Consider the following 15387-nt stretch of genomic DNA (forward strand, 5'->3'; position numbering starts at 1 on the left):
ATGTGCCCCAGCCCCCGTGTGCTAGGCAGGAGTCTGTGGTGGCCCCAGGGACCCCCTCCCTCCTTCCGTCATTCACTCTCTGTGTGATCTCCTCTCCCGACCCACTTCTAACCAGTAGAATATGGCAAAAGGAGTGGGATGTTACACCTACGATTAGGAAAAGACCTTGAGATCCACCTTGCTGGCACTCACCCGTGTCTCACGCTCTCCTTAAGCTTTGCCCACCTGGATGGAGCCGGCAGCCATGCTGTGAGCTTCCCCGTGGAGAGGGCCACATGGCAAGGAAGTGAGGGAGGTCTCGGGCCAATGGCCAGTGAGGAACTGAATCCTGCCAACAGCCACGTTAGGGAGCTGGGAAGTGCACCAACCCCTGGTGGAGCCTGGAGATGACTTTGGTCCTGATTGCAGCCTTGTTGGAGACAAGACCCAGCGAAAGGGTGCACAGAAGCTGTGAGATAATAAATATTTGCTGCTTTAAGCTAAGTTTTAGGATGGCTTGCTAAACAGCAATAAGTAATGAATACACTACGTGTCAGCCTTATCTTTTACCAACTTCTACTTACACTCCCAATATTCCAATCACAGTGAACTTCTAACTTGTCCCAAACACCATCCAACACGCTTCATCCCCAGGCTTTTGCATATATGTGTGTATTTTTCTACTCTTCATGCCATTTCTTTCTTTTCTGCCTGGTAAACACATGGTCCTTCATCAAGACCCATCTGTAATAGCACAGCTGTTCAGCTGCCTTTCCCAGTTTATAAGCTAGCTGCTCTTCCCTTCTGCCCCCAAGACCATCACGTGTGCTGGTCAAGGGTGAACCGGTGACGGTGCTCTGTCTCCACCTTCTCCCTCCCTGCTCCCCTCACACATGCTCCTCTCCTCCCAGATTGAGACTCCCGAGTGGAAGCAACTCTACCTTCATCTTCCTGTCATCCCCCACACCTAACATAGGGCCATGTACGTATGTGCCACTGATGCTCTTACTTAGACAAAACTTCAAAAATTGACGTTAGATCAATGGACCCCTTGACTCAGACTCTTCATGTGTAAAATAAAAATCATAGTAAAATAACAGTATGCCATAAAAGCAGTAATAGCAGAATAGCATAGCAATGATAATAGTAATGATATACTATTAATAATATAACAATGATAATAATAATAATAATAATAGTAATAATAATAAATAAATCCATGAGCCAGGCTCTACACTGCATGTCTTCAAATCCACTGTCTCTATGCCTCAAAACACCCTACAGGTTATTAAATTATATCCATTCCACACAGGCTCAGGGAGGTTAAATAACTTGTCTAGAGCCTCAGAACTAATGATGGTGCTGGAACTGAACCCCAGATCTGTCTGACTGCCCCGTTGGTTTTCTTTCCACTACAATCTTTAATTAAAAGGTCCCAAAGAATAAATTTTAAGGACAATATGCGGAGGCCTTTTGGAAAGGGAACAGGCAGGTTTCTCCAGGTTCTAAGTCTGGTGTGTAAAACTCCTCGAGGAGCTGAGTAGGGGAGGGGACAAAAGCATAGGGGATTCTTCTCCCCATGCAAACTGGTAAAGAATGGCTGGAGAAAAGATCGATAGTTCTGGTGGTAGTGGGGGGTGATGTAGGGAAGGCACAGGGGGTCCCCAAGTCTATAAGGAAAATGCTCTCCAAGGGCCTCAAGCTGAGCATGGATCCAATTAGCTGACTGATATTTGGATATATTTAAGATGGAGCCATGTTGGAAAGGGTTACACTTGGCCTTGGGAATTTTGATGAGCTTTTAAAATTCAGTGGACACCAACATTGAAATTGTGGATGCAGGCTTCCTCCGAGTTTTGCTGCATGCATTGGAAAAGAGGAGGTGCTCCTCATCACGTGGAGCTGAAGGATGTCACGACAGTTGGCGTGCTGCCCCTCCATGCACCTTCTGATAGTCAATCATTTCCCAGAGTTTCTCTCCATTACCCTCCCTCACTTGATTCAGCAAGGTCTAGACCTGGAGGATTGGGGTAAATCTAGGACATCTTTCAACAGACTGAACTTCTGTTGCAGCCCACTGGTGACATAAGAAGGAAAGGGGCAGGGCACAACCACTGAAGGAAGGACACAGCAGTTGAGGACAGGACACCCTCGTTAGAACCAAGATGGCAGAAGATTCTACTGCCAGGAGACCTTGAGCCTCAAGGCACAGCCACAGGCCCATGTTTCCGAGGCCGACCGTAAAAGGCTAGAAAGAGGGTGGGGGGGGTGCTGATTCCTGGAAATCCCTGCCCCTTCCCCAGAGCAGCTGGGCTCACCCTCCTGCTCACTAGCATATGGAATTACTGAGCCCGTAAAGACTAACAGTCCCACACCTCATGGTTGCTCGCTCTCTCACCTCTGAGACGGCCTCACTCTGCCTGTGGACTGCGTGTCTCCTTTCACTGTAAACAGCCCACACCTCTCAGTCTCCCTCCCTCTGGCCTTCTGAGACGGTCCGCATTCTGCCTATGGAGTGTGTGTCTTCTAAGTCACTTTTGATTCTGAGTGAGATGGGTCCCACTCTGTCTATGGAATGTGTATTTCTCTAAATAAACTTGTTTTCACTTTACTGTACCTCACTCTGGAATTCTTTCCTGCCTGAGGCAAGAATCTATTATCTGGCAACATTGAATAATTGTGACTTTAGTGACAGGTTTACTGAATCTTCCTTAGTATGATACAGAATAGTCTACAAAAATATGTAAAATATCATACTTAATAGTGAAATATTGAAAATATGAGCAAATGATGCCAAATACCATTGTTTCTATTCAAAATCATTCCAGAGGTTTTTACCCAGTGCAATAAAATACATTTTTAAAAGATATAAAGGCTAGAAAAAATTTGATTGTCATACTTCACAGATGACACGTGCTAAATTAAAATAGCAAAAAGAACTTAGAGAAACACTATTTGAATTAACAAGTGAATTCAGACGCTATACAAATTGCTGGAAAAAGTCTGCATAAACATAACTTGTACTTTCATGTGACAGCAGCAACCACTTTTTTAAAAATGAAAAATTAAGGAAGAAATAAAAACACCTGCACATCATACATATTCGACTAAAGACTTGTAACTAATCTATATAAAGAACACTTACAACTGAATAACACAAACAATCCAGTAAAAAACAGAGAATCTTACTAAAGAAGCTACATGAAAAAAAAGCCTCAAAATCTTCATTAGGGAAATGAAAATTAAAATCGTAATAAGATACCACCATACAGCCACTAGAATGGCTAAAATTCAGAAGCCATCCACATCAAGTGCAAATGAAGATGTAGAGCAACTAGAACTCGCATATGCTGCTGCCAGGAACTTAAAATGGTACAAGCAGTCTGGAGAACAGTTTGGAAGGTTCTTAAAAAGTCCAACAGATACCTGTCATGTGTCCCACCAATTCTACTCCCAGATACTTGGCCAAGAGAAATGAAGACATGTCCGACAAACACATGCACTTCAATACTTACCGCAGCTTTATTTATAACAGCCCCACACTGGCAACAGCTCAGAAGTCCATCAACAGGTAAATGGATAAACAAATCATGATGTCTCCATACAATGGAACACTACTAAGTGATTAAAAAATAGAGGATTATTAAGATGCATGACAACCTAATCCTATAAATAACCCAGATGCTGACAGTCAAATGAACCAACTTTATTTAATAAAAGCCGTGCAATGGAGCACCATAGAGCAATGAAAACAAACAATGATTGCTACAGGCAATGACATGGGTACATAGACAAACATAAGAATGAGGGGAAGAAAGCCAGACACAAAATAATGCTCTACTTTTTATGTATATAAAGTTTTTTTAAAGGTAAAACTTACCTATTTTGTGTAGACTTTCGGGGCAGTGATTACTTTGGGGAAAAGATTACTTTTGGGGAAAAGGAGTTAGTGACTTAGAAGGGGCATGAAGTGAATTTTGGGGTGTTGAAACTGGATCTATTTCCACCCAGTGTGCAGCCGAATCATGAGCCATCCCCCAAAATACCCACACAGAATCCCACAGGCCTAAAACATGTTATTTTAAAATTCCTGAACACACAACCCATACAGCATGTTTGCAAATACACATACTGAACATCTGGTCTCTCAGAATACACACCCCATAAGCCCCATGAACCTAAACACACACAGTCACAAACAACTCAGATTACTAAATATACAGAAGACTATCCCACGGACACTGAAAACACATGTCAGCAATTCCACCAGGTTCTTCAACCATTACATTTCAGAAGTAACACAAAGAGGGTCCCTGAACGCTTCAACGCACACAAAATCTTTATGCACACACTCACAAACTATCCATGAACATAGACCCATCACACTCAGATACACACAAAACACAAAAACATCAACAATATACTAGAAAGTATATTAGATTTAACCAGAAAAAAACCTAAAAGCATTTTCAAACATGAAGACAGATTGCATTAGCATTTAGTTGCATAATGTTCCACAAAGATTTAAGTGCAACAGACTACAATGGTTTCCTTGTAGGAGAGAGGACTGGGATGGCAGGGGAAAGGAGATGGGAGGAAGACTCAGGACTGCCTATTCCACTTCACACAACTTCACTTTGAACTATGCAAAGGTACTACGTGTTCCAGTATTGTATTACAATCATTTAAAAGGTGAAAAAACAAATATTTATCAACAATATAATATACTGAGAAACAAAAAGGATTGATTTCTGTTCTTGGACATGTGGGCTGGGTGACCATTGTTTCATGGGCTGGGGCTTCCCTGCAGAAAGGCTCATTAGCGAGGCTGGTCCTGCTGGATACTGGCTGGAGCACAAGGACTGCTTCCTTACCAATGCTGCACAGACAGAAGGGGACAGCTCAGATCTGCTGAGACGATCTGAATTTCAAACACTCGGTTTCACATAGCCATAAATACCTAAGTGTTTATCAGACTCATAACTTCTCAATTTTTTCAGTCTATTTTCTGTTGAAGTCAGTCAAAAGCCAGGAAGGAAGCACAGTGGGATGAGGGACACTAAACTAGGTGGACGGACAAAGAAATGAAATAAAGGGAACATCAAATAACACCTTTGTGCTATGAATCTGAAAAACAACTTATAAATTGCCTAAAGCCTTAAACATAAGACAAGACACTATAAACCTGTAAGAAGAAAACATAGGCAAAATATTACCTGATATACATCTCAGCAAAGTCCTCCTAGGGCAGGCAACCCAAGGAACAGAAATAAAAGCAAAAAACATCCAAATGGGACCTAACTAAACTTACAAGCTTTTGCACAGCAAAGGAAACCATAAGCAAAACAAAACGACAACCTAGAGAATAGAAGAAATTATCTGAAAAAAATGAGAGACAAGGGCTCAATTTCTAGAATATATACAACAGCTCCTACAACTTAATAAGAAAAGAACAAACAACCCAATCCAAAAATGGGTAGAAGAACTAAACAAGCAGCTCTCCGATAAAGAGAAACAAATGGCAAATACGCACATGAAAAAAAGCTCAGTATCACTAATTATCACATAAATGCAAATCAAAACTACAATGAGGTATCAACTCACACCAGTCAGAAGGCCATCATTCAAAACTCCACAAACAATAAATGCCGGAGAGGCTGTGGAGAAAAGGGAACCCTCCTACGCTGCTGGTGGGAATGCAGTTTGCTGCAGCCATTACCAAAAACACTATGGAGATTACTCAAAAGACTAAAAACAGAGTTAACAGACGGTCCAGCAATCCCAGTCTTGACATATATCCAGAGAGAATTCTGACTCAAAAAGACACCAGCACCCCCAATGTTCACAGCAGCACTATTTACAACAGCCAAGATATGGAAACAACCTACATTCCCATCGACAGATGACTTGATAAAGAAATTGTGGTATATTTATACAATGGAATGCTACTGAGCCATAAAAGAGAATAAAATAATGCGATTTGCAGCAACATGGATGGCCCTGGAGAATGTCATTCTAAGTGAAGTAAGCCAGAAAGAGAAAGAAAAATACCATGATATCCCTCATATGTGGAATCTTAAGAAAAAAAAAAAAAGGACAAAGGAACTTACTTACAAGCCAAAAACAGACTCACAGACACAGTAAATAAACTTATGGCTACCGGGGGGGGGGGGGGGAGGCGGTGGGAAGGGATAAATTGGGAGTCCGAGATTTGAAAATACTGACTGGCATGTATAAAATATTTAAACAAGTTTATAATTTATAGCACAGGGAGCTGTATTTGATATCTTGTAGTAGCTTACAGTGAAAAAGAATACGAATACGAATATATATATATCCGTGTATGAGTGAAGCCTTGTGCTCTACACCAGAAATTGACACATTGTAAGCTCACTGTACTGCAATAAAAAATGAATAAAATAAAATAAATTGCCTAAAGAACCACAACCAGTTGTGCTGCCACCCTGTAATGTGGAAGGAACTTCTGGTTCTTGCCTTCCTGCCAGAGCCCTGCATGGAACGTCTCCCCACACCCACCCAGGCCCTTTAATGAAAATAAAATGAAACCAAATACATGTATACGTATATATACGTATGACTGAACCTATGATGCATACTAGAAATTGACACATTGTAACTGACTACACCTCAATTAGAAAAAATTTAAACAATAAGTAAGTAAATTTATCAGTTATTTAAATATCATTAATCTCTCAACCAAGAAATCCTTTATAAACCCAGCACTGTTAACCAACATTTACTAAATACTAATAAAGCACAATACAGATTAAACTTAGATTAAATGTCATCAACCTGAAGATTAAAAGCTATCATCTGGACCCAGGATTCCAATTCCATTATTTGTACTTGGATCTTACTTAAGAAAGGGAAAAAAATTACACTAAGAGGACTTCACATTTCATCTGATAGAGACATAGTCACGTAAGTCGACAGCCGTGATAGTTACCAGATCTACATCATCTTCAGGCTAGGAAAAAATCTTACCAGATTAAAAAAAAAAAGTTTTCAACAAACATGTCATGAAACTACGGACTTTTTTCAGTACACATTTAAGCTTTAATTTCTTCTAAGGGCCCAAGGACGTGATGGGCAATTCAGCACTGGCACCACGAAAGGTGCTGAACCAAAGCCGACCACAGAAAACGCAGGCAAGGGGGGCAAACAAGACAATGATTTCCGGGCTGTGCACACACTCCGCTACGAACCGCCTACCAGACCACGGCCGCAGCCCCTAGCATCTGAAGTACTTCGCGGCTTCACAGTCGGACGTCAAGGGTTAGGCCACGAGGCCAGCAACCGGGGCTAGGGAGCCTTGTTTCCTTTCTGTGGGGGGTCCCTGGGTGCCGGGGTCCCGGCCTCCACCACACTCCCCGCGCCCCCCCCCAAACTCCTCGAGCTCAGCGAGGGCCGCCCGGGAAGCGCCGCGAGCAGCGACCCAGCCCGAGCGGCCCGGCTCACCCTCCCCACCCCACGAGACCCGCGGCGCGCGGACGGCTGGGCAGCCCGCGTGGGATCGGGGCTGGGGCCGGGCCCAACGCCGCAGCTGCGTCCACCGAGGCCGGGCGGGGGCGGTCACTCACCACACCACGCGGTGGGAGCCCTCGCCGAGGTCGCAGGTTGCTGGAGCGCGGCCCACGCCGAGCACCTGCCCGCGGACCGCCTCGGGACACGCGCCCGCCGCCGCCATGCCGGGCACGAAGACACGCGGCCGCTGCTCGGCCCACGGCGCGCCTCCCGGAGGGACGGCACCGCCGCCGCTGCAGCCGCCGCTGGCGGGTGGGAGCAGGGCCGGCGCCTGGTGGGGGGAGACCCGAAGAGCCGCCGCCCGCTCGACCAACCGCCGCCTGCCCTCCTGACGAACTGACGATTGGGTGTGCGGAGAAAGGGGCGCGGCAGAGGAGGACGCCGAGGGGGGCCGGGCAGCGCGCTCAGGGCTGGGGACACAAGTATAAAGTGCTGTCTACACAGTTTTCAGAAAATAATACTGGGACGTGAAGGGTTAGGCCGCGAGGCCAGCACCCGGGGCTGGGGAGCCTTGTTCACGTTCTGGTGGGAGGGTCCCTGGGTGCCGGGGTCCCGGCCTCCACCCCAACAACGCGCTCCTCCACACTTCAACGCGCTCAGCGAGGGCCGCCCGGGAAGCGCCGCGAGCAGCGCACCAGACCGAGCGGCCCGACTCCACCCACACACACACACGAGACACGCGGCGCGCGGAAAGATGGGCAGCACGGTTAGGGTTGGGGTCGGGGCTGGGGCCGGGCACTACGCAGCAGCTGCGTCCAACGAGGCCGGGCGGGGGCTGTCAACAACACACCACGCCGTAGGCGCCCTCGACGAGGTCGCAGGTTGCTGGAGCGCGGCCCACGCCGAGCAGCTGCCCGCGGACCGCTTCGGGGCCCGTGCACGCCGCAGCCATGCAGGGCACGAAGCGCCGCGGGCGCCGCTCGGCCCACGCCGCGCCTATCGGAGGGACTGAGGCGCCGCCGCTGCAGACGCTGCCGCGGAAGCTGTCGGGTGGGAGTAGGGCCGGCTCCCCGTGGGAGAACCGCAGAGCCGCCGCCCGTTCGACCAACTGCCCCCTGCCCACCTGAGGAACTGACGATTGGGTGGGAGGAGGAAGGGGCGTGGCAGAGGAGGGCGCCGAGGCGGGGCCGGGCAGCGCGCTCAGGGCAGGGAACACATGTATAAACTGCTGTCTACCCAGATTTCAGAAAATACTGGGACGTCAAGGGTTAGGCAGCGAGGCCAGCACCCGGGGCTGGGGGCCTTGTCACGTTCTAGCGGGGGGGTCCCTGGGTGCCGGGGTCCCGGCCTCCACCCCAACAACGCGCCCTTCCTCACCACACCAAGCTCACCGAGGGCCGCACGGGAAGAGCCGCGAGCAGCGAGCCAGCACGAGCGGACCGGCTCCCCCTACCCACCGAGACCCGCGGCGCGTGGAAGGCTGGGTAGAACAACGGGGGTCGGGGCAGGGGTTGGTGTCGCGGGGCCGGGCCCGACGCCGCAGCTGCGTCCGCCGAGGCCGGGCGGGGGCGGTCACTCACCACACCACGCCGTGTGAGCCCTCGCCGAGGTCGCAGGTTGCTGGAGCGCGGCCCACGCCGAGCACCTGCCCGCGGACCGCCTCGGGGCCCGCGCCCGCCGCCGCCATGCCGGGCACGAAGCCCCGCGGCCGCCGCTTGGCCCACGGTGCGCCTCCCGGAGGGACGGCGCCGCCGCCGCTGCAGCCGCTGCCGCTGGCGGGTGGGAGCAGGGCCGGCGCCCGGGGGGAGACCCGCAGAGCCGCCGCCCGCTCGACCAACTGCCGCCTGCCCTCCTGAGGAACTGTTATACTGTGCTCCAGAAATTGACACAACATTGTAAACTGACTGTACTTCAACTAAAAAAAAAAAAAATCCCAAAGGGTAAGGAAAATGCAAGAAAAAAGAAGAAAACTAATATATACAGAACCTTCTCCTAAGTGTCTGGCATGAGTTTCAGGGAGTGGTTGCGAGTATTACCATTATTGTGAGGTGGTGGCTCTGTAGAACCCCCTTGGGAGGCTTGGGGGCCAGAGGGCCAGGGGACCATGAAAAAGAGCTGTAAGACCGATTTCCATCTCTCACCCGCCACCCCCTCCTCTCCCAGCACCCAGAGAACTGAGTAGGCATACAGTGAATGGTTAAATCAAATGGTGCACAATTCCTATTCCAAGTGTAAGCACTGCTCTAATGGATGGGCCCCAGCAGCCTTCCAGGACTTCTAGCCCAGCTGGACCAGCCTGGGGCAAAGCCTCTTTGTCTCAGGACTTAGCAGAGGGGCCCTGAGCAGGACAGAGGTGACAGGAAACAGTATTACACCTTTAGATATGTCAAAATTGAAAGAGGCTTAAACAGTGTTTGGAGGCTACATAGCTCTTCTTTTGTGCGTGCATTTTTATCACTTTATCACCAAGATAATACACGTTCACTGCAGCAGTTTTAGAAAATATAGCCAAGGGGGAGCGAATAGCCAGCCCAGTGCTAGAGCGCCAAGGCCCTGGGTTCCATCCCCAGTACCTGCATTAAATAAATAAAATAAGTAGGTAAATAAACCTAATTATTTATTTTTATTAAAAAATAAATACAAGTAAATAAATAAACTTAATTAGTTGATTTTATTAAAAATAAAAATAAGTAAATAAACCTAATGATTTTTATTTAAAAAATAAGTAGACCTAATCATTTATTTTTATTAAAAATAAATAAATAAAATAAGTAAATAGATAAATCTAATTATCTCCTCTTCCAAAAAGAAGGAAAATATAGCCAAGCAGAAAGAGTAAAATAATTCTTGATCCCAGATATAGATTGTTTCCTTAATAATATATTGTAACATTTTCCCAATCATTAGTCATCATTTTAAACAATTCCCATCATTTTTAACAGATGCCCAATACGCCATTAAATAAGCCTACCCATGTTTATTTAACCAATTCCCCATTACAGGAATTGTAACCTGCCTTCAAAATGCTGTTACTAAAAAGAAAGCTGCAATGATGTTTATTCCTTATGAATTTTATAAATCCCTACTCATTTGGTGTTCATTGGAACCCTGCCTCCTTTTCCAAACTTGGCAATTAAACCCAAAGGGAACTGACTTTCTTCCCCAGTCTGAGAACCTGCTCTCAGCGTGGTGGTGGTATCCTAAGTGGGCTCTCTCCTGGGCTGCTTGGGTCCAGGAACTGGCCGATAGGGAGTCTGTGTTCTTGGGTCTGAATGCTTAGCACCTCCTACATGACGTTGGGCTGATGGTGTCAGGGCCGGGGCTTTCAGGCTCTGCGTATGCAGGCCAGTTCATGAAGTGTCCGAAACCTGTGCTCCTAACTCCAAACAGCTGTTACGGACACTCTGGCTGTTAGTTTCCAAAGAACTGGGCAAAAGAGCTCGCATGGGCAGAGCAACACAAATCATCACCACTCCTGGAAAGACAGTGCGTCCACAGCCCCACTCTCCCCGTGGAAAAGAGATCTGAGCAGTGGTCGTGTCAAATCACGTAAAACTGGTGAGGCTGCAGAAAAAGGGGAAAGAATAATCCTGGGCAAAACAGTTGGCCGACTTCCTAGGTAATGATTCATAAGCTGCGTCTCTGAATCCCCCCATTCCTGTGTGAGGCCAGTACAGCAACGTGTTTTAAGTTGCTGCTGGATCTGGTATTTAATGGGCTGTTTCCTCCTGCAGCTGACACAGCGCTGGGCCTGAAGATGCGAATAAGGAGAAAGGGTGTCAGCATGACGTCTCTGTGGAAGACCTCACCGCACCACTCAGAGCCGTCCTTCGGGTTGGTGAGAACCTTTGACAAAGTGATTCTGAGACCTTCCTCTGGTTATCTGAACTGCTCCATTGCTAAATCTCCTAGAATAATGACTTTCTCTCTTCTTAGTCATCCACATGCCTATCACATTTTAACATATTCTTTTCCTAATATAAAATTTCACTGTATTCAACACAAAATGTGTTCTGGAAGGTGGGTGGGGTTTGACGAGCCAGGCCATGCCAGATGGGTTACATGAGAACTGGCCCGTTGTGTGAGTTTGTTGCTTTAAGGGCATCTGGGGCATAGATACAACTGGTTTTTTAAAATTATTTTTCTGACTCGGTGCTTCAATTCATGTTCTGTATTTTAGGTCACAGAAAAATCCCCCTATGTTATTTCAGGACAGGTTGAGTTCTGACCACAGGAAGCTACTCTGCCGTGAGTTCTCCTAGGCCGCTAACATAATTTTAAAGGCTGATCTTAATCTGTGTCCTCTACTGACGGCAGAAAACTCAGAGAGTGTCCAAAGCAACTTGTATTTCCAGGCTCCAGTCCCCCAAACAATCCACGATCTGGACTAAATGAGCTGCTCCAGGCACAGGCTGCCCAGTTCAATCCCTTCGGGAGAATGTGCACCTGTCAGGGAAATGCTGAGTGACCATACCCCAAAGAGATACCTCCAATCTTTTTGGCTTTTCCACCTCTTACCAAAAAGCCTGAAGAAAGCTTAAAATCTCTGGCCCAATTTAGCTCTTCAGATATTTGGTCTGAGCTCAGATATCAGTGTGACTGATTATTTATTTCTGTTTGTAATTGGTCATTTAGCATCGTGTTAGATGTTGCCCTACTTTGTGGTTGGGAGTCACTGGAAAAGCAGAAATGAGTTATAAAGATTTTGATAAATGTCTGTAGGGGCAAAGAAAATCATGGTATGATGAAAACGTGGACTCCAGAAGATGCTCACACGTTATCTGCAACAGCAACCCAAAAAGAAACGAACTAAAGCCTGGTTAAGTCCCAGTAGGACCTACAAGCAGCTGTCCCTATGGATGGGCAAATGTACCTTCCTACCTGTCCTGGACCGTCCCCAGTTTTGTCTCTTGTCTCATCAGGGGTGTTACTAACACTCCTTGTCTTTCTCAAAGTATCCCAGTTTGGGTAACTGTATGCTCTCTCTATCCCTGGGGATCCTAGAAGCCGTGGGTAATATTTAAACCCAGAAAACCCAAGAATATGTAGTAAAATGATACCAGAAGCCTTCAGTTAAAGGGACAGAAAGGCTCTGTACTGCACTGCCCAATACCATAGCCACTGATTACATGAGGCCATTTACATTTGAATTAATCAGAATCGAATACAATTTAAAATTCAGTTCATCAATGGTATTTCCAACAGTTAAATTGCTCAACAGCCACCTGTAGCTGGTGGCATGTGTGTTGGGCAGAGAAGATACAGTATGTTACCATCATTGCAGAAAGTCCTATGGGACATTGCTCGCTTACAAGTCACCTATTTATCCATCAAAGACCCTAATGTGGGCAGTTCACCCCCAGATTAGTCTGGCTTGCAGCAAGTGCAGTAAAATCTTATCTAGGGGAGCAGTTTAAGTTTCCTGAAAGCCATGCTCATCTGGGTTTGTGTCATTTCCCGAGGCCTTTGGAAGCTTCCTGCTTCGGCCTCACAGCCTCTAAAAAGATACGTGAGCTGCGGGAAAGCAAACAAAATAGGTTTATTCTGCTGGCTAAGCACTTCAGCCGCAGCTTAAGATTTACTCTGCGGTACCTTCCTCTTGAAACATGACTGACTGTTGTACAGTCCTTTGCAGAATTCCCTTGCTTTTCAGAATTCTTTCTTGGTTCCTATTTTTAACAGAACTTTATTATTTGCACACCTCTCTTTTTTGTGGATTTTGGAAACTTTCTGCTTGCTACACGTGACTCTTGATGGGATGTTTTTTCTCCCCCATATCCTGAGTCTGCTTAGTGGGTTTTTTCTAATCACTTCTAAGTTCCATTTAAAATCATTGGGATTCTGTAAAAACATAATAACTGTACTCAGTACTTAATACCTTAATTGGAGATCTTTGACTCATGATAGCACTTAATTTCTAAAAATCAAAAGACCAACCAATACAATGAACAGTTCTGAAAAGGAGTTTGCAAGTGTGAGTCCGTTAGTCATATGCAAAGGTGTCTTTTTCTGAGTTTATTTACATAGTGAACTGAATGTCAATTCACTAGAACGTTTTTGTCTGAACTTGCCCACCTCTGACAGCTGACTTGAAGCAGTATTTTATATGTATATTGCTGATTGCAAGTGTGAACCATCTCTTATTTTTCTCTAAAACAGCAACTTTGCTTTAGCATTTTTCTTCTTCTTTGTTTGTTATTTGGTTATTTAATATGACTACTTTTGTTTGTATTGAGGGGAGGTAATTAGGTTTGTTTATTAGTTTATTTATTTAATGGAGGCACTGGGGATTGAACCCAAGACCTTCAGCATGCTAAGCACTTGCTCTGCCGCTGAGCTGTACCCTCCCACATCCTGATATGACTACTTGGACATGCCTTTTGTCTTCCAGTAGCTCTTACAATAATAAAAGTTTTTCCTAAGGGATAAATCAAAATTAAAAAGTAAAACATAAAATATGTATTCCACTGCTAGGATGACAGCATGGAAAATAAAATGATTACATTTACAGAGTGGAGTCAGAATTCTCATTTTCAGTTGTTAATATTTATTAAGCATCTGACATTTTCCAGTAATTTTTGAAGTAAAGATTCTCAGGCAGTTAGATGGTTAAGGCCACTCTGCAAACTCATCTGAATCACATTACCTGAATGCACTTTCAGACTTTTTTTAAAAAAGCAAATGGTATCACCTTTCATAGCAGTGAACAACAGCTATTCTTAGACTTTCCAAAATATGCCTTAGAAGACAGAAAACTGCTTAGTTTTATTGAGTTCCTCCAGGATTATCACAGGTTATTTTCAAAATATTTTTCTGTCTGAGTGCGTGAAATTTGTTTTAAACTCATCTCTGGGAGTGAAACCTACAATTATTTTTAACAAAAGTTCTATATCTTGTTAATGATTTAATTCAGTGTTAAGTGTCTTTTCATCTACTCATAGAAATGAATGTCTAAATAGAAAAATGAAATTAGCCGGAAAGGAAAAAGACTGACAAGCAAATTGATAAACTCTTGAACATTCTACACATTCACTCCTCACTATACAGTGAACCCTTGAGCAGTGCAGGAGTTAGGGGTGCTGACACCCCCACACAGTCAAAAATCTGTGTATAATTTATGGACCCCCCAAAATGTAACTACCAACAGCCTACTGTTGACCAGAAGGTAGAAGTTACCTCTTCTCTCTCTCCCCCAGCCACATAGCAGCCTAATTACAGGCTCTTTAGAGGTCAGTTCATACATTCAAAGAACGTATCCCTGTGCCAGGCACAGAAATGAAAGCAACCAGAAAGACGGCTCCCTGCTTGGGGTCCCAAGGGGCTGCTCTGCAGGTTCCAGCCAGCTTACTGAAAGATGTGTGTTTAGGAGCGGCAGCTGCAGTCACCGAAGATCAAAGGTGGAGCTGGCATTAGAAAGCACGAGTGTTGGTGGGGGACCAAGATGGGAGGGATAAGGTCAGGCTAGATCAGAGCAGGAGCCGTTCTGGCAAGCAGGAAGGCAAAGTGCTTTTAAGGACAGAAGTAAATCTATCAGGTTGGTGCTTCACTCCATCCCATAGAAAGATGCCTCTGACTGCGGGGTGAAGGACAGAACGGGAAGAGGGGACACCTGTTGGTACAGTCCCTGGTCCGCTGGAGACCAGAGCCCAGCTGTCCTGGTGAAGAGTGGCCGGGGATGGATGCCAGGGCTCTGCAGACGGAAACAACAGTGGCGTTTGGGTATTTACTGGCTGGAGAGGATGGAGTGAAAGAGCAAGAGGAAGATCAAGGAGGAGACAGACGTCCGGGTGCCTGGTCTGTGGCCAGCATGGGGAGAGATGGTGCCTTGTTGTGAGTGTTGAGTTTGAGGGGCCTCGGTGAGGCCCAGCAGCCAGTGGGCCCCCAGATCTGAAGCCCAAGAGGGAAGTCTGGGATGAGGACAAA

General features: G+C 46.1%; 2 protein-coding genes and 1 pseudogene across 3 annotated transcripts in view; 1 reads left to right on the forward strand and 2 right to left on the reverse strand.

Annotated features, from left to right (window-relative positions):
• LOC102532007 (ryanodine receptor 2-like) overlaps positions 1 to 6056 on the reverse strand; it is a 41935-nt pseudogene extending 35879 nt beyond the window's left edge.
• Positions 6057 to 8414: 2358 nt separating this feature from the next.
• LOC140687866 (uncharacterized) lies at positions 8415 to 13974 on the forward strand. Its single transcript, XM_072945808.1, has 3 exons — positions 8415 to 8514; positions 8593 to 9404; positions 11199 to 13974. The coding sequence occupies exons 1-2, from the start codon at positions 8415 to 8417 to the stop codon at positions 9318 to 9320; spliced, it is 828 nt and encodes a 275-aa protein (XP_072801909.1). The 3' UTR covers positions 9321 to 9404; positions 11199 to 13974.
• LOC140685452 (uncharacterized) overlaps positions 9241 to 15387 on the reverse strand; it is a 165823-nt gene continuing 159676 nt past the window's right edge. Inside the window, exon 5 of one of the 2 annotated variants that reach the window (XM_072944745.1) lies at positions 9241 to 9379. In XM_072944745.1, coding sequence (XP_072800846.1) covers positions 9376 to 9379 — 4 coding nt within the window. In that variant the 3' untranslated portion in view covers positions 9241 to 9375. Of the gene's footprint in view, positions 9380 to 10296; positions 11216 to 15387 lie in introns of those variants that run through there. The other variant, XM_072944744.1, reaches the window with a different exon arrangement.

Source organism: Vicugna pacos, chromosome 20 (assembly GCF_048564905.1).
Source record: "Vicugna pacos chromosome 20, VicPac4, whole genome shotgun sequence".
Taxonomy (NCBI): Eukaryota; Metazoa; Chordata; class Mammalia; order Artiodactyla; family Camelidae; genus Vicugna; species Vicugna pacos.